The 19,717-nt window shown below is 40.7% G+C and overlaps 1 protein-coding gene across 2 annotated transcripts; it reads left to right on the top strand.

Annotated features, from left to right (window-relative positions):
* The first annotated feature begins 1,593 nt into the window (after window positions 1–1,593).
* Window positions 1,594–19,362, top strand: tmem161b (transmembrane protein 161B). Of its 2 annotated transcripts, XM_033619851.2 has the most exons (12): window positions 1,594–1,732; window positions 7,022–7,125; window positions 8,206–8,286; window positions 10,154–10,251; window positions 10,375–10,531; window positions 12,056–12,207; window positions 12,304–12,364; window positions 12,479–12,619; window positions 15,090–15,203; window positions 16,640–16,814; window positions 18,728–18,824; window positions 18,923–19,362. In XM_033619851.2, the coding sequence occupies exons 1-12, from the start codon at window positions 1,730–1,732 to the stop codon at window positions 19,216–19,218; spliced, it is 1,479 nt and encodes a 492-aa protein (XP_033475742.1). In that variant the 5' UTR covers window positions 1,594–1,729; the 3' UTR covers window positions 19,219–19,362. The 2 variants fall into 2 exon arrangements, with proteins under 2 accessions (XP_033475742.1, XP_033475743.1); XM_033619852.2 differs by lacking the exons at window positions 1,594–1,732; window positions 7,022–7,125; window positions 8,206–8,286; window positions 10,154–10,251; window positions 10,375–10,531 and adding an exon at window positions 11,183–11,319 and having other exon boundaries at window positions 12,093–12,207.
* The last annotated feature ends 355 nt before the right edge of the window (window positions 19,363–19,717 follow it).

The following is a 19,717-nucleotide window of genomic DNA, read 5'->3' as shown; positions in this document are numbered from 1 at the left end:
CCGTGCCACCTTGGGGAACACCTCCCACTCACTGACAGGAAAGGAAAGACTGTACTTGTGGCTCTTTATCATTAGCCTACATGAAACAACTATTGTTCATCAAAATAGCGTAAACATGAATGGATTACTGGACATGCCTATCAGGCACAGGCCCAGGGGCCCACAGTGTTTGGGGGGCCACCTGGCCTTCACTTGCAAAATGTCAAAGTAGCACATGCTGATCAGGAAGAGACTCTAAATGACCACAAAGAGACATGAAATAACAAACAAAGCATTGTAAAATGCAATTACTTAAAGCAACATCTTTGTAGTTTGTTGGTTTTCTTTCTAGATTTTAAGAAACATGCCTGTTAGTCTGAAAGGTTTCAGTTAGTTAGGTCTACATTGCTGTGGCCTGTTGCATTCTATTACCAATCTGTAGCTTTCCTGACTTGCCGTATAGTTAAGACTTTATATTACTTAGTAATGTTGCAGTGGTAAAGAATGTGAAGGTGAAGCCTCCCTCAACAGCATGTGATTTGTTTACCAAAGTACATTGTATGCTGTCAATAATCACATTCTGAGAGGCATGTCAACAGTTGCAGGAACTGAGAGACTGTGTTAATTTTCTTCACCTAATTGGCTTCCTGTCAATATAAGAGTCATACAAATCCAGGTGGGACTTACACATAAAAATGGTGATAATGAGGTCCCTAAATACTTGTCCAAATACTTTAATCGCTTTAGAGACAATCACATCTTTTGAACAAGACAAAGCCTGACATGAATCATTCTTTTTATATTCACAAGTTCAGTGGGCAAAAACACCTTTACCTGACTGGAACAAAATTCCAGAATCTCTGAAACTGATTTAAGTAGAGATAAATTTTAAGCAAGCTTCGAAGAAATGGTTACCAAATAATATTTGACAGTGGGGACCTTGCAGAAACTAATTACAGTGTTGTCCTATTATGTTTTTTATGTCTGTATGCGGGCTAATTATATGGACAGGCCTATTGTATTTGCGCCTGCTGGTCTTGCCAAATCTAGCATATTGCCTCCCAAGAGGATCACAATGGAAATAAGCCTGCGACTGTCTTGTGTAATTCAATCTACCACTGATGTAGATGTATGTGATAACTGTCTTCCGGTGAGGCTGTTTTATGTGTATTCTATGATTATCAAACAAATCTATCCATGTGCCTCTACTCGTCGAAGTGCCCCTTGCTCTCTTACAGACGTCTGATTCAGGTAGGCACTGATTTGTCATGTGTAGTGGTGTCTCTTCGCTCGCTTCCGGTTTCAGGGGTCCTAATGCATACTTATAGAGGTATTGTCTAATCCTGTTCAAAATGACAACATCAATGTCATTTTTTGGCCAAATTTCCAATTAAATGGCGCACCGTTGGATTCACTTTGTTTCATTGCCACTGTTCTATTTCAATTTGTAAAACTGTGAATAATGTAATCCTGTTGAGTTACTATTTTTGTACAGGCATATCTAAAGACCCCTACTTACCCAGAGTTTTAGCGTGACCTCTACTGCAGTTGAAAATACTTGGGAGCGGAGGCTGATTTTTGACGATGTAATCGGTCTCTGCGAGGATATGGAGAGAATTTGAATGAGAAACCCCTTCGTGTTGTGCATACCCATCGCAAGAAGGGCTTATGTGCTCCTCGCCGCTTGATTTCCGACTCGGGGTGCTCAGTGTTGTCGGGGTAGAGTCCGTTTCAGCTGCACTGCATCAACATGGTGAGTGGAACAGCGAGCACCTGAACGCAACGGATTCTCTTATCTGTCGCACTTCACTGATTGAGCATTGGCTGCCAACATCATTTTTAATGTGAACATCTACTGTGACCGTTCTGACCCAGTTATGTTTCTAATACTTTGTTATAGGGACTGCAGTGTGACGTTAGCCTAGCTTGCTAGCCATAGCCGGTGCCTGTAGCCGGCTGCTCTGTGTAGCACTTAAGCTAGCGTTAGCAGAAAGTGAACGCTAAATGCAGTCTAGTGATGTTAATAGTATGTAACGAGGACTGTTTTACGTGGCGTTCACTCACAAACAGTGTTATGAAGTACTGACATCAGCTAGTATTGCACTGTTGACGTTGAAGATATGTAAATATGAATGAAAATAGCAAGTAGTTAGCATGCCATTCAGCTGGCAGCAGGTTACCTTTGGGAAAGGTGCGTTCACCTACCTGACCTGCGCAGTTTGACCTCAGGATGCCCTTACAGGTACGGTGACGCTCATTTGGTGTCATTTATTCTTATTTTCTCAAGCATTTGTTGAGCACTCTGATAGTTAAATCTAAATTCATTCAAAGTGTTTCATAAAACCTGCCAGGATAATGCTGACATCGAAAGCTGAAACTGATTTGAAAACTGCAACCTGCCCGGTGTGCACGTTTGTCCTTACGTTTGTGCATATATTACTCAGAATACATCATTGTGTAAATTTGTTATAACACAATGATTCCCAAATGTCTCTACAAAACATAGTAGCTGTGTCTAATCTCAACAGGAGCAAAACTCAAAAATGGGATGAAATTTAACAGTTTGGGGAAGCTCCAACACAATCAGAGAGTTTATCTTTTGTGTGTTTTTTTTTTACTATGTTTGGATTTGTGCTATGACTAGTTAGTTGCATTGATTTGTATTAGTCTTCATAACATACAGTCAGAATGTTCCCAGTCTGCTGAACGCTATCCTCTCTTACAGCGGCTTGGACAGGACAGTAGTTGCCAGGCAGGTAAAGTCATTCAATCTTCAAATCTAGATCTTCAATCAGATCATGTCTGAATATTTCCAGTTTATTGCTGCACAGCCAGGGTTTACTGTAATACCAGGGAAGGGGAGAAAAAAGAAAAACTTAAGTTACAATATATCACAGAAATGACAAACATGCACGATGTCTTCTAATCTCTTACTAGTACATTTAGATTAGGCCCATTTCTAGATGCATTATGTCCCGTCTCTAACTGCAGCTGCAATATTTTTCATTAGAAAGTGTACACTCAATTTTTGAACGTTTTACAGAGAAGGATTAAATACACCCACAAGTAGTTGAGATAAATGAAACAGGGGAAATACTGGTTAATAAGAGGTTTCACTGAAGTTAGTATCATGGGCAAAGTAGAAGTGAGGTGTTTGAACTCTTGGGTATGGTGGTTATCACTGTAACTCCCACTCCTTACCCCCTACAGATTTCATTTGGTTCTTGTGTAGAGGGGGTCAAGCGGACTGGGAAAGATAAGAGAGTCCATGCTGGCTCAATTTCCCCCAGGCCTGAGATCCTTGCAGGGCCCCCGCAGAGGCTGGTCAGCATTCACCAAACTAAGGCTGTGTGCTTTTGACCTATATAGTGTGACCATTACTCACATAGAGAATATCTTGAGTCAGAGAGGTTGTGTTTGGTCACGCATCACATCTTAGGGAGTGTAATTGTCAAATTAATGGCACCCACTCTCCCCTCTGTGACTCCAGAAGGGGTATTGACTTTAGCTTTTGGAGCTTGCCCCATGCTGGGTGACACTGGGGATCCCCATGACCAATCCAAAATCTAGGTCTAGTGTACAGGTCTGGCCTCATCACCTGTCCTGTCTAGGTGTGATTCACTTCCTCCTCCTACCCCAACAGCAGCCTGACAAAGGTTTAATCATCACTCAGAAATACATTTACTAGTATTATGCACAGAGTTGTTTAGCTATGATGAGTGTTGTCCAGCTTTATGTTAGAAACAGGACATGTGTGAATGCTAGGTTAGTATCTTCAGCTAATTGCAGTGCAGCCAAAAACCCAATCTACTGTAAGAAATTCAAATAAAGGAGGGTTATTGTAGAAATCCAGGCCACATCTTCAGGCAATTTTTTAATCAGGCTGTTTTAAGAATGAGCTGAAAGCTGCTGAATAGAGTGCTGACAAAAAAGGGAACCACAAAACCTGTAAAATGGTGAACTGGGGCATTGTTTTAATCAGTGACGGTGCTGGAAGGGAGGAATTTTGTGTGGCTCAGTAAAAAAAGACAGACACAGGCACTTTGAATATTTCCAGTAACTAAATGGGATAAGATATGCTTCATGCTGGCCAGGATAGGCCAAGATCCGGCTAGGTGATGGACCATCCCAGAGGACACATTTTCAGAATATGCATGTCAGCAGAGATCTTAATTTATTTATTTCTGTACTCATTTTCTGTTCTATGAAAAACATTTCTTAATGGACCAACAATTCTCTAAATTGCAACCAAGACGCCCATTAGGCAAAGTGAAATTAGCACTCTGAATTTCCCTTTTAGGGTGAATGTAGCAGGACTGCATCTTGCAACAACACTTTTTTATCAGTTATTAATAATTATTATTATTATTCTTATTATCGATTGATCTGCACATTATCTTCTCAATTAATTGATTAATTTTCTTTGTCAATAAAAGGTCATAGAACAGTGAAACATTCCCTTTCTTCAAAGGCTCTGTGTTGTATCCAACCAACAGTCCAAAAATCCAAAGCTCTTCACTTCATTATCATGTATGACAAAGAGCGGCATCAGATTCTCACATTTAAGAAGCATGAAACCAGCAGATGTTTGACTTTTTGCCTAAAAAAAAATCTAAATTAAAATTATTCAATTATCTGAATTGTTACCAGTTAATTTTCTGTGGTTGGACTAATCATTGCAGCTCTCCAAAGTAGGCTGCATTGAGTAGAATTGAGTGCAGGGAGTTTAATTAAGCTAATAATGATGGTAAAGATGTTGAGAAGATGAATAAGGCTTCACAGTGATGAGTTTGTAAGTATAGATTCACTGGTACATACATGCCTAGGTGCTAGCACAGATATACGGGTGTTGGAATAGAGAAAAAATATATATTGTATTTGGGATTAGTTAGCTAATTGGTTCTCTTTACTCAAGCGTGTGTAGGCACAAATATCAATGATTCCTACTGATTGCCAAAAAGATATGCCAACCCGCAGACCTTACCTACAGTGAACGGATAAAAGCGCAGCATGATGGGAATGATTCTGGCCTCTTAAGCCTAAGTGAGTATTGATCTAAGAGCGCTGGGTTGATATTGAGCTCCTTATGTTGCTAAATCTTTGGATACCTACCACAGGAAAGCTGACTGTTCATTCTGTGGGGCGTATGGAGGCTGACATTGTGACAAATGTTTTAGACAGAGTGTCATTTAGTCAACATTGTAGTTATTTCCACCACTACATTTACTCACATTAGGTAGTTGGTTAGTTTGCAATTAATTGCCTTATAATTAAAGTTAGAAATGATGTGTTTAAAATGATGTACCATTGCATTTGTTGCATTGAGGTGAATGTGTCAATATAGCCTCATTTTGGTTTGGTTTTGTCACAGTTGGGGTGGGTGATATTAATCTTTTATCACCCTGTAAGTACAATTGCATCAACTATACATAATGTTAATGTCATTTTTGGCTAATCTAGCAAATTAAATACTTACCAGAATTCTGTAAATCCAGTAGAGCCATGAAGCAGTCCCTGCTCATTGACTTGCAGCATCGCCTGCAGTGCCCTGAAACAACCAGAAGTATTAAAGGAGCAGCTGCTTTGGTAGAAAGGCATTGAAAAATGTCTCCTGGTTACTAAATCTTAGTCACCTCAAGATGTACATCATCGTGCCACCAAACATTAGGTCATCATGATTAACTCCTAGCTGCAATTGTAGACTCTCATGAATCAAGCAAGGAGTATCTCAAGTTCTGTAAAGCAGTAGGGAGTCCCAGGTATTTAAACATACCATGTTATTTACCGTGATGTCACATGAGAGTTTTTCATGGCATCTGGTAGTCAGTCACATGATTCATGTCAGTCACGGTAGAGCTGCAGTGATTAATTGTTTAGTTGTCAACTGTTAGATTAATCGCCAACTAATTTGGTAATCTGATAATCTGTTTGAGTAATTTTTTAAGAAAATAAATTTATAATTAACTGATACCAACCTCTTAGATGTGAATATTTTCTGGTTTTGTGACAGTAAACTGATTATCTTTGGCTTGTGGAAATAACGAGACATTTGAGGACGTCATCTCGTGTTGTTGACATTTGTCACCATTTTCTGACATTTTATAGATCAAACAACTAATTAATTAATCGAGGAAATAATTGACTGGTGAACTGACAAGAAAATAATTATTAGATACAGCCCTAAATCAGGGTGTGAATCATATTAAGGCACCTATGAACCGATTTCAGGATAATGCAAGTCTGTTGGTAGCCTAAAAGACTGCCTCAGCATCTCCTTTTGGTTCTACATTTCTAGGAGCCTCATATGTTGGAAATTGTCATCGTTCACATTGTGGCTTCAAGTATAGAAAAAGAAAAGAAGTGCTTTGAGGAACCTAACATGGCCTAATTCACATTTTAGGCTTAACAGAATTACACTGAAGTGTTTTACTCTTGGGTTCTACAGAGTGCACTCCCCGTCTGTTTATAGTGAAATGAAGGTCATTCTGTGTTTGAGTTCTTGATCTTTATCAAGATCGTAGAGCCTAGTGTTTCAACAACTCTATCAGCTGAAGTATTTACAACAACAAGTGGGACTTTTAGCCTGATGGTTGAGCTGTAGAAAAGGTCAGGGGTCATGGTCAATAAAAGTGTTACAGTATTATTTTCTGGGGACCATGAAATGCCAAATTTCATGATCAAAAACACCACCAATGTAACAAAGTCTATTATCTCACCTCAGTCAATTAAGATTAGGTTCACTCATTATTCTGCCAAAGCACTGTCTTCAGAAACACTAGAGGCTGTGTATTTGTCTTATAACATCACACACATATGTACAGCTTGTTTATGTTGGTGTATCAGAGATGTCATGACGCTTGATCTGAGATTTATAATTGAATTTTTGACATGATATTGCATTCAAAACACTTTCTAAGGTACAGTTAGAAGAGATGTTTCAGTCTTTAAGTCTCCACATACTTGTACTTTATATGTGAAACTGCAATATGGCATGTATAATTACTATTTAAATGTGATTTAAACCCCCATCCTATTTCCGCAGGGTGTGATTGGTGTGCAGCTGGTGGTTACCATGGTAATGGCCAGTGTAATTCAGAAAATCATACCTCATTATTCCTTCGCAAGATGGCTACTCTGCAGTGGCAGGTAATGCATAACCGTGTACATGCTGCTTCACATAGTTTCTCTAAATGCTACAGTTTCATTTCTTCAGTTTACTTGCCTTATGAAAAGTTTATTTAAAAAAAAAAGGAGTCCAGAACAATGGGGATCAAAATGTTTACCCAGACGGCAGAGTGTTCAGAAAGGGTTTGGATACGAGAAGAAAAAGAATCATTAAATCACACTGCAAAGGCAAAAGGGCATCAAAATATTGGGATAACCCGAGAGGACGGCACATAAAAATAAAGTGCCCGCCTCATTTCCCCTAATTAGTGCCACATATGTTTTTTCAGTAAACAACTTCTTGGAGCACATTTAATAATTAATTCATTTTTCTTTTTCAGGGCACTGTTGAAACATTTTTTTTTTTAAAACTTTTGCCCTGAGCAGGAGGCCTAGAGTGTCCCTCCAGAATATTTTGTAATTAATTTTCCATAATAAATAAATGTACAAGGGGAAAAACAAGCTGTGCTCCTTCTATCCTCCGCTACCACACAGAGCGCTTCTTCTGACAAGAGGGTTGCTAAACAAAGTTAAGGAGGGTGCCTGAAATGTTTGTTTTCAAATGGATGCTCTTAAATTAGCTCATATTTCAAGCTCAGTCCTTAAGGACAGATAACCTTGCTGTTGTAAAGCCTCTTACAAGTTCTTCTTAGATGAGTATCAGAGCTACTGATTTGAAGCAAAGCTCTGAGAGTTGTCTGTTTTGTGTGTGTGTGTTGTTTGGGAGTTAATCATAAGAATCACAGCTGTTAGAAATTTAGGCTATGAGTCATGTTCATAGAATCAAGACTTAACAACACTGCTTTTAAGAGCATTTTTCATATGACTTTAAGGTGTGGTAAAGGCAATTTAAGTAAGTGAATTCCCCAATTGAGCAGTAAGTAATTATCACTTTACCTGTTTCCATACTTCAGAATCAATGTGATTTTCACACTGTATGTCTTAGTAGTTGCATAGTACAAATCTAGCTTTAGTTTGTCAGTGTTTTTATTTGAAATATCTGCTTTTCTCTGTCCATGTCTGAGCCCGATTCCACATCTTTCTCCTTTTCTTTGTTCACAGTCTGCGGTGGTATCAGCACCCTACGGAAGATGAGTTGAGGAGCTTAGCTGGGAAACAAAAAGGACAGAAGAAGAAAGACAGGTAGGTGGGAAGGGGGGGGGGGGGGGGGGGGGGGGGGCTGGAATGAAGAAGGGCTATTGTTTGGGGGTTGGGGAAATGCAGTGGCACAGAGGAGGTACGAAAGGCACCCCTTTCATCAGGGAGGCAAGAAAAGATGAGAAGCAGACATTTGAGATGGATGGAGACCACAGGCATGTCGGCAAACAGATGAAGCTGATGTGTTTATGTGACTCATTTAAGGCCTGTTTGAAGTAAGGAGACAGAAGTCTGTTTTTGTTGTTTTGTTCCTTTATGGCTCTTCGTCGAGGCTCGGAGCAACCGGGCTTAGAAGTGGCCCTGTCTGGTGGATGTGAGGAAAGTTGGTCCTGTTTTTTGGAGCCATTACTATTAGGCTATTTTAGGGGATGACACTTTAAAAGGATTGCATCTTCTCTGAAATCAAAGTTTCTCAAACAGCATTATGTCTTCAAAGTGGTCAGATGTCAAGCTTTGATTCTGGAAGATGATTTTCCATCAATACTACTTTGCAATTCAAAAAAAAAACAAACTACTATTCAATTTTTAGGGCTGCAGGTGGAAGTTGAACCATATGTTGAACATGTGAATTAAGTGCTTCTTCCTTTGTACTCTCCTTTTTAATGTGCATTTAAATTGAAGTCACAACTGAAAGTTAATCCGTACTGTTCCTCGCGGTGTCTAGCTCCCTAACTTATGGCGGTTTTGTTGCGCAGTCCTTTCTCTGACCCTGTGTGAGGCAGGTCAGGGCTCTCTAGCACCACATGTTCAGTAATCCCTCGAAGAAAAAGATGGACCACTGTCCTTTTGCCAGCTCGTGCCATGCAGCTCCGTTCTCTTTGTTAACTGTCTGACTCCCTCAGTCAGGGGTGAAGCTGAGCCCCTTTTTTTCCTGTCAGGTGCCTCACAGATGAAATCTGTCCAGGGCATGTTTGGCCCTAGAGTCTTACAGTGGTATTGTCCTGTGAATCCAGCGCACACACAGGGCTGAACAAACAAAGCCCAGAACTGAGGAGGCCCACCAGACAGCTCTTCAAGCCCGAAGAACAGCTCTCCATTTGCCTGCTGGTAGCGATTTAGCGCTGCCTATGTATCGCCCCCCTCAGTCATAAAAGAGTCCAGTAGTATTAGTCATAATAAAAGTAACTAGACCTCTGCCAGCTGTTAAATTTGGATGCAAGGAGCTGCATAGAGTGCAGAAATGTGTGGAACAGCAACTTCTTTTCAACTGTATGAAAAGCAAGATGAGACAAAACCGGAACAAAAGTGTCTGCTAGAGCAGACACCACTGAAAGGATCTATTTTCATCATAATGGTGTATGTCATAGTTTGTATCCAGGATGTCTGTAGGTCCTTGAAAAATGTTACTCATCTCAAATTCCATTTTACAAATATTAGGCTTTAAGAGTCATTAAATAGTCTTAAATCTGAATTTGTGAGGTATGAAATGCCACAAATATTTTATCTATTTTTTTATTCATCTTTAATTTTTTTCTTGTCAAAGTCAAACTCTCTGTGAAAGCTCACATTTCTGATGTTACGAATATTAAACCCTACCACTGAACCTAATACTTTACTTTATACTTGCGCATACCTTTTGGCAAAATGTATATTTATCTAACTCACTCCAATGACGAAAGAAGAAAGATGATATGACCAAAAAAACAGTCTTAAATTTGGCTAAAAATGATCTTGAAAAGGACTTTAAAAGAATTATATTGAAGAGTCTGGTACCTGTTGACACCTTGGTTTCTCATCACTGGATAAAAAACATTAATGGCTTAAAATTCTGTGTACTTCATGCGTTTAGAAGTTATGTGTTTCTTATCCTGACCCTAGTTGTTGTTCTCATGTGCTCTCCTCTTTGTCCTAGGAAGTACAATGGTCACATAGACAATAAGCCGCTAACGGTTCCAAAGGACATAGATCTACAGCTGGAGACGAAATGCATCGCAGAAGTCGACACATTAGGTATGACTCTAAGAGGACAAATGTATATAAATAAAGATGGTCACACTCGTAATGTTTGCATATCCTACTCTGTATATATTTTATTATTGAATATTTAGATTAAATTGTACTCTATGCCCCCAGCATTGCACTACTTCCCAGAGTTCCAGTGGCTGGTGGATTTCACAGTAGCAGCAACTGTGGTCTATCTGATAACAGAACTCTACTACAGTGTGGCTCAGCCCTCGGGAGAGATGAACATCAGTGTGGTCTGGTGCCTGCTAGTACTCGCTTTTGTCATGTATCCTTACATCAGTCACTCTTTACATCTTGGTTGTTCTTATTTCCTCATCAGACTGTTAAATCTCATCTGTGTTTTGGTGTAAATTGTTGAATATGGAACATATTTGAGCTGTATATTATGACTATGTGGGTTGGCAACATTTGAGCTTTCAGCTGAACAGACCTATTTTCTATGTACTTTCCTCTGCACTTCCAAATTTGCATTATTTTCACTTTACATTCTTTACCGCCGTCCTGTATATGTCATAGGTTAACATCTCTTTGTCTATAAGAGAGCAAATCATTCCAGCTTGATTGTGTGGATGCAGCAGTGGCAGAGAGAGACTATAAAATGACTGCTAAAGCTCCCACCGGCTTGACTGCCAGCACCTTTATCCTCCACAGCTACCTGCTATTTTGCTATGCTGAATGATGGTTAAATGATATGCATTATCCTTGCCACCAACCACAGGGATCAATCTTTCCAGTGCTCCTGGTCGGGCCCGGCTCACCGCGGTCAGATGGTGTGTCATTTCCTGCCTACGTCGGAGATTGGAGGCCCAATTTTCACAGCCCAACAGACTGATGTGCTTGGGGGAAAAGGACAGACTGGGGAACAGATGAAATGGCACTATGAAGATGAAGATGAGGGAATATGTTGGCTCAATATAAGTGTTAATGGGACACTTGATTTCAGTTTTCCTATTTCAGCTCTGATGATATGTTGAAGACTCTTGCAGACTCCACTGCTTTAAACTTCAGTGATAACCCTGGAGCAGCGTGCTCATCAAGTATCTGCATCTAATGGTACCTTGCTTTTTTTTCTCTTGTTTACTGAAATGTATGAATGTGACTACACATCCTCACCTTTTGGCCGATGTCGACAGGCCAGCTCGGCGGTATTTTAATTGTAGCCCACCACATGATAGCTCAAACAGCTCTTTTCAACCTCACGCTGGCTCAAACTTGTCTGGCGAGTGTTTATACAGCTGTCTTCACAGTGCTAAATAGAAGAAAAGAAAAGGAAGACTCCACTGGATTGAATACCATTCTTGAAAAAGGACTAAAAGGAAGTGAAAAATTGGCATACTGTCACCTGAAATGTTGCAGTAACTGAGACTATTGAGATAATAGTCTGTGGCAAACAGTTTGCCTTTGAAACATGCTCTGTCCTCAGTGTTCTGATCAAGGTCGAGGGGGGAAAGTAAAATACTATTGCATCCTCAATGGCACACGTTGGTGCCAGTGACCCTCACATTCTGTAACCACATGTGCTAGGTAGCAGGGTTTGTGTGGCATTTAAGAGTTGAGGGTTCTCAAGGGGCCTGTAAGAATGTGCAAACTGTGTACTTGTGTCAAGACAAAACACATTTTGTGTGGTGAATAGCTTTGTGGTGGTGTGTTTTGTAAAACATGTACTGGTTGATTGCTTAGACGTACTTCTGCTTCTCTTGAAAATGTAAAGGGCATTGACAATACATGTGCAAAAATGTCGTGATTTTCTAGCTTTTGGAGATATTATTCCTTGACTCTGTTCCCACAGTAAGACTCTTTTCTCTCTCACGGCTCACTACTTCAAGCTGGAGGAAGGAGGGGAGCGTTCACTCTGCATTACTTTTGCTTTCTTCTTTTTTGTCAAAGCCATGGCCATCCTCATTGTCACTGAAAACTACCTGGAGTTTGGTTTGGAAACAGGTGAGTTTTTCTCAAATGACCCTCTTTGTAACAACCAAATGTTATTACTTTTGGCCCCAGTGAGTAAGTCACTCTCAAACATTCCTCCGTTTCTAGGTTTTGCAAACTTCTCTGACAGTGCTCTACAGTTTCTGGAGCACCAGGGCTTAGAGTCCCAGTAAGTACAAAATCAGTATTCTCATAGTATCATTTCTGTTTTCTCTGCCTTCATGAATTCTTTATGACTCATGAAACTACAGTAGTACCTCACTATGTGTTTTCCCTTTCACAGGGGCCCCATATCTAAACTCACCTTCAAACTGATCCTGGCCTTGCTCTGCTCCCTGATTGGAGCCTTTCTAACTTTCCCTGGTCTTCGATTGGCCCAGATGCACCTAGATGCACTCAATCTGACCACAGCCAAATTTACACAGTGAGTCCACTACAGAAATTGTTTTCTCTCATGTATATTTCATTGAATACATTTGATGTCTTCCTTATCCTTAACAATAAGGTATAAAATGCGACCTTTAAGATCAGTTCTTGGTCAGAACAAATGTGTAATGTGTTTTATGTTTTATTTTATTTATTTTTTGCTAGTTGCACTTTGGTTTATAGCTGCTTTAGTGGCCCTTTCTCTAGGCTTAGCCTTCTGTGTTTGGTCCAAGTGTTTATCCTCACTACGTTTTAGTGGTATTTTAAGTGAAGGTATATAGCTTAAATTTCATTTCATGTAAATTAGTGAATAGTTCACTGGAATATACTGTACATGTGAGTGATGACAATGGAGAAAACCTTTAGGACAGTCTGCTGTATCTGTGGTTCTAGGCTTAAAGGACAGTTCACCCCGGAATCCAAGTAAACATATTTTTTTTCTCTTACCTGGGGTTCTAGCCATCAATCTAGATTGTTTTCGTGTGAGTTGTACCCTGGAAATCCAGAGTTCTCACGAGAGCACAATTTGAATTTGCTCAGCGAGTCACTCTGGCAATCAGTAATGATGCTCATTACCCATGCCGTTGGAGCCGAGCTGCACCAATCACATCAGTGTATCTGATATAGGCGGGCCAGAGGCGAGCTAAATAGATGAGGACAGTGCTGCAACGACGAAGTCCGGAATCAGTCAACAAACATTGCACGATGGCTACGGATGAACACCAGTTGTTTGAAACGGCTTTGGCCGCTACAATGAACGAGTTAGACTTGGCTTTTTCTCTAAAAGAGGAACAGAAGACGGCGCTCGAATCTTTCCTTTGCAAGAAGGACATTTTTGCTGTTTTGCCGACCAGATACGGCAAGAGTCTAATCTACCAGTTAGCTCCGCTGGTAGCTAAGCTCTGGATACGACCCCGTGTATTGTTCTGATTGGTCGTAGTGTTATCCATTTGCGTGCAGTGATATTTTCAAATGCATGCTTGGTGCCGCCCCTTGAGTTGGGCCATTTTCATTACTCATAGTCAGACCCTAAATCTTTCTAGATTTGGGTCTGGATTTCCAGGCTATGAGTTGCCAAGCGTCGGCAATATCAGACAGAGATGTCTGCCTTCTCTCGAAAATGATAGAACTAGATGGTAATTTGACAAACTCAACAGCAATGTCTCTTTCCAGAAATCATGATCCAGTTACTCAAACTAATTCACAGACCTTGTTGTGACCAGTTTCATGCAGGAACTGTTTCCTTTCTACTGAACTACACCTGCCAGTCGTATCACAGCGCAAAGGAAGTGTGCATCTACTCATGGATGAAAGGCTTGTGCTCAGAGATGTAAACATTAATGGTGTCATCCTCAGCTGAGCTGTAATGTCAGCTGGCTCAGTGGTGCTAGGTGAGCTAGCAGTAGATGCACACTTCCTTCTGTGCTGTGATACAGTTGGCGGGTGTAGTTCGGTGAAAAGGAAATCGTTTATGCATGAAGCTGCTTATAACAAGGTCCATGGATGATTTTGATTAAATGCTTGATAATGTCTGGAAAGAGACATTGATGTTGAGTTAATCAAATGTATTTTTTTGACACTTTGAGCACCACACGCCAAATGCTATCTAATTTCATTATATTCTAGAGAAGGCAGACATCTCTACAGCTGATATCTCCAACCCTCGCGCTAAAACAATCCAGACTGATAAATAGCACTACAGGCATGAGGAAAAGTGTATTTTTGATTTTTCCCTTTAATCAATACACAGTGTGCTCAAATTGGCCACAAACAGTGCTCAAGTACCAAACTATCCTCTCTTGGAGTACCAAGAAACCAAATATAGAGCAGTTGTACTTGTCTCCTACTATTCCGAGTGTGTCAGATACGAGAGAGCACCCTGTGAGTCAGATGAAGACTTCCTCAGTTGGGGCAGATTTCTATTTCAGAACTCTCTGGGTGGCGTGTCTATGACCATGATAGGGGGTGCAGAGCAGGGAGCACGTCGCATCCAGATAATCCACTTTGGCATAGCAAGACTCTCCAAAATGGCCTCCTCTTCCATTCCCCTCTCTTAACTGTCATGAGCTTACATCCTCAGATGCTGTCACTAGCAGGGATTATCTCCAAGCTCTTCAAAATCTGTGCCTTGGTTATCTTCTCACCCCTCGCATGGAAAGTTGCATTGATGGCGTGGACCTTATTTCTCATTATGAGTTTTCAAATTAAGATTAAAAAGCAAAGATTTCTGTGACAACTAGTTGTTTTTCTCAGATACATGGAAGCCATTAATGAGGACTCTTAGCGAGTATGCCTATATTTATCAGTCACTCTTTAGGTTTACTTCAGTGGTTAGACATTTTTGTTATTATCATAGGTGTTCTGGGACCCTTGATGTAAAGGAGGACAAGTTGTTGGATGTTTTTCAGCATGTAGAATTATTATTGGTTTAACTTGGCATCTTTTCCTTCACCTCTCTTTTGCTACAGGACTCTGCTTCATATCAACTTCCTGTCCCCTCTTATCATGGTCCTGCTGTGGGTGAAGCCCATTACCAAGGACTACATAATGAACCCCACTCTGGAAAAGGAGAATGTGCCTTTGTAAGTAAAAGCTATTATTTAATTTGGTGATCCAGATGCAAACGACACTGCACGTTCTGTAGCCATTTTGCCACATCACTGATTTGATTTCATAAATTTAATTTAGTCCTACTTACAAACACATTTTGCTCTCTCTCATCTTAATTTATCTTGAGTTTTAGCCCAAACTTTCCTCTGATCCTGCTGCACAGCCAACTGTCGAAAAGTCCTGATTAACAACCTTTAAAAGCGTGAAACCTCCTGCTTCCCTCTGACAATAAATGTGATACCAAAATCTCAAATCATCACATTACTACTTATGAATAAGATGTGTATGGCGGCGCAGTGGTGCAGTGATTAGCATTGCTGCCTCACAGCAAGAAGGTTCCTCTGTGCGGCGTTTGCATGTTCTTTCTGTGTTGGCGTGGGTTTTCTCAGGGTACTCCGGCTTCCTCCCACAGTCCAAAGACATGCAGGTTAAATGGCGACACTAAATTGGCTGTAGGTGTGAATATAAGCGTGAATGTTCGTCTGTCTCTATGTGTTAGCCCTGCCATAGTCTGGCGACCTGTCCAGAGTGTACCCTGCCTCTCGCCCAATGTCAGCTGGGATAGGCTCCAGCCCCCCCATGACCCCCAACTGGACAAGCGGTTACAGAAAATAAATAAATGCATGAATACAATGTGTTCTGCGGCTGTGACGAAGCAAATTCTTGTGTATATACCTAGCCTTAGTCAGTGTGCTCAAAAGCAAACCAGTTTCTGAAGGTGTACGTCCCAGCACCTTTTGTTGATTGATCTGTACTTGGTAGGCAAGCCAGTTGGACTCCTTTGATATCTAGCAAGCTAATTACCTGCCATTCAAACAAGACGGATGGGACAACATTGGCAAGCTGTGAAAGTAAAAAGTAATTGTGGCTTTTGTGCAGGTAAATGGATGTAAACAATGTAACAGCAGTTATGAAAATGGAATTTACAACGGTTCATTGAGATAAGGAATGTATTCTGCTTGTAGATGAAATGACAATACACACATTGTCTACTTGGGTTCAAATTAGACTGTAAACAAATTTAGTCATACCTCAGGGAGAGCTCTTTATTGTATCTCTAACTGCTGTCATTTGTTAGCTGGTTATTCATTCTGAGATAACATTTGTTATTTGTCACAAGTTTTGAATTCTGTCATGTGTCAACTTTTTTTTTCTGCTATTAAGTGTGATACCATCAAGGTCAAATATGATAAAGCCTGATTTCATGTTGCAGCACCCCCTTTCCACCTTCTTATCTCCCAGTTTCAACCTTTTTTACTTTTTCTCTGAGTTGTTTATGACTCTTTTGCTCTTACTATCTTTGCTTCTCATTGTTTCTGCCTACCATCCAAATGATGGAGCTGATACATGATGTGTTGCATTTCCCTTCATCATCTGTCCTCCCTTACTTTCTTTCTATTAATACCAGGATGACTGAGGATACGTATGATACGTTGCGGTTATGGGCCATCATACTGATGTGTATGCTCCGGCTCGCTATGATGAGACATCATTTGCAGGCCTACCTCAACCTGGCCCAGAAGGGTGTGGACCAGATGAAGAAGGAGGCGGGACGGATAAGTACTGTTGACCTGCAGAAGATGGTGAGTAAGATGATAGATTTAATAGTCCCTATTACACCCTTCCACATTTCTGCATCAATTTAGACATACAAAATGCTAACTTTATCTCATTTAACACATGGTGTATTGTTGAAACGGATTTAGAGGCAGAGTAGTGTTATGATCTGTAGCAACCACTTAGATCGAGCCACCTTGAGGTGGAGAAATTTAGGAGTTAGCCAGTTTCCCTTTATTAAAAGCAAATATAGACACTTTTCGGGTCCTGTCTTTGTGAATTAAGGAACAGAGCACAAAACTCAGCCATCCATCCACAGGACATGCATTATGCAGGAGGCATGCAGCCCACCTGTGGTGTACTTGGAAATTGGATACATTATCAGTGAGTGTGTTTAGGACGGGCATCGGTTGTGGCCAAACACATCAGCTCCTCCTATCATTTTCTTTTAAAAGCCCTCCTCAACATGAAGTACTGACACTTTAGTTTAGTGCAGACCAGCTTATCCTATCTTACAACTCATATTCTTGTCCAGGATGTACACACAGTCAAATATTATTATAGAACTAACATTAAAATATATGACACTGCAAATACAGGTATGCTGTCAAGAGCGTCTTGACTCTGTGAGAGTTATGGTCGACAATAGGGAGATTGTAAGAGAAAATATCTCGCAAATGTCTGTCATTTAAAAATGCCATTGTGTCCAATAAGATATGTCACCATGAAAACCGATACTGGCCAGTAGGCTGAGACCTGTGCTGTGCTGTATCCCTACATTAGATGATGTGTGAAGCAGCTATGAGTTTGGTCAGGGTAGGAATGACCAAAGGATCCATGATAGATATTATCCCGATACTTAAGTCACGATACAATATTATTGTGATTTTAAATATGTTGCGATATTCTGAGTATTACGATTAAATATATTGCGATGTATTACCTTTTTTCAACTGTAAATTATGTTGAAAGGAAGACTTTGGCATTATCCAATAAGATTAAGGGTGCTTTCACACCTACCCTGTTTGGTTCGGTTTAACCGAACTCAGGTTCGTTTGACCCCATGGTGAGGTTCGTTTGTGGTGAGAACGTGTTCCGTCCTCGATCCGAACCAACTGCAGTCACATGACACATTGTTTGGGTTAAACATGAGCATGTTACAGTCCTGGAGGATTATTAATGTGCACCTCCTCCTGTACTGCCTTAATATGCACATTCAGCACATCCAATGCATCAAAACATTGTTTTCTAGTTGGAGCCACGCCTCGTTTTCAAACTGTATGGTTTGACTAAAATGAACTATGACAGCAATATAGTCCACGATGACCAGCGCTAACATCAACCTGCGTAGTTGTCCCTCCATTGTGAAAAGAGAAGATAGAAAGTGTCACATTTATCTGCAAGTGTCCCCTTTAACGTTTTCTTTACTTGCTGGAATTTTCCCGCATGGAAACTGGAGCATCTTTCTTGTGCAGGCATTTGATCTGGTCCACTTGTAAATGCTGCCGTGAGTACACGAATCAACTCTAGGTAATTATGCAACTTTGTAACAAAATCAATCCCTGATTCAGACCAAAGCAAGACAACTCTAGGTCTGAAAGCACCCTCAAAATAAGAATACGTTTTTGGTATGTTTATCTCACTTAAGCTGTTTTTTGCAACAGCAAAATGTATCTAGTGGACTGAAAAGGCAACTGATTATATTATTCTAGTAGACTACCTAAAGTTTAATTCATATTTGTCGTATTAACAATTTATATAACGATACGTAACGATACGATATTGCCACACAAAAATATCGCAATACTATACTGTATCGATTTTTTTCCCCCCACCCCTAGAGTTTGGTATTAAACCTCTACGTCTTGCACAATGCTTTGGTTAACAGTTTGTGTAAATGTTCTTTGTAATGGAATTCTTCTTGTCTAATTTCTCCCAGGTTGCACGTGTTTTTTACTACTTGTGTGTAATCGCACTACAGTATGTGGCACCGCTGGTGATGCTGCTGCATACAACTTTGCTGCTAAAAACCTTAGGTGAGTCATGTGCCGCTCAGTGGTTCTCCAGTTTACAAAATCTTCTTGCCTTCCATAAATGTAAGCTATTTTTTTATCTCTTGTCTTATTTAATACAGGTGGACACTCCTGGTGGGTCTATCCTGAAGAAGACCTGCCGTGCATCTATGATATTAACTCTGACTCTGTGATGGGGGCCGCACCAATAGCAGCCCCAACACCAGCTTCGGTGGGAGAAACAGGAGCCCGGGCATCAGTAGCCCAGCTGTCAATGGCCCTGGGAGGCCTGCGGACTGTCTTCAGCCCATTGCTTTTCCGGGGCCTCTTCTCCTTCTTTACTTGGTGGATTGCTGCCTGCCTCTTCTCCACCTCCCTCTTCGGCCTCTTCTATCATCAGTATCTCATGGCGGCATAGCATTACCAGCCCAGCAGTGGCAGCCACGCCCCCACAGGGCCACTGTACATCTGGCCTGATCAGAAAGGACTGAGTGGGGGCGACAGAGGCCTACTGATGACTCTGCTCACCACCCTCTCCCTTCCCTCCCTCTGACCACCTCAACAATGACTGACCATATCATCAGAGCTCCTGGTTCAATTTCCAGTGCTTCCTCCACAGATGACTCTGTGAACTCTTGTCATTGTTTTTACTACAACGACCACTACCTTTTTATTTGGAGAGTGAGATTTATAAACCTTAATAACAGATGGACTTAGAAGAATATTAATCGGTGTCAGTGTATTGGCATAGTAATGAGAAATCGGTCCAGTTTGCTGTGTGAAATTTGAATGATATGAGGTAAAATAATGTCTCAGATGCTGATTACAATTGATTTTACGTGTTGAAATGTGGTGTGGCAGTTCTGCTCAGTTCCACCAGTGGCAGAAGGGGTTTAATTAATGTTTTTGTTGATATT

The sequence above is a fragment of the Epinephelus lanceolatus genome, chromosome 9 (genome assembly GCF_041903045.1).
Source record: "Epinephelus lanceolatus isolate andai-2023 chromosome 9, ASM4190304v1, whole genome shotgun sequence".
NCBI lineage: Eukaryota > Metazoa > Chordata > Actinopteri > Perciformes > Serranidae > Epinephelus > Epinephelus lanceolatus.
Note: the sequence above shows the minus strand (reverse complement) of the source record. Positions and strands in the feature narration are given on the sequence as shown.

Bases quoted from the DNA above. Each gene is read 5' to 3' on its own strand.
- tmem161b (XM_033619851.2), top strand. The intron at 7,126-8,205 runs GTAATGCATAAC...CTTTGTTCACAG, and splicing joins TGGCTACTCTGCAGTGGCAG to TCTGCGGTGGTATCAGCACC. The intron at 12,365-12,478 runs GTAAGTACAAAA...TCCCTTTCACAG, and splicing joins CACCAGGGCTTAGAGTCCCA to GGGCCCCATATCTAAACTCA.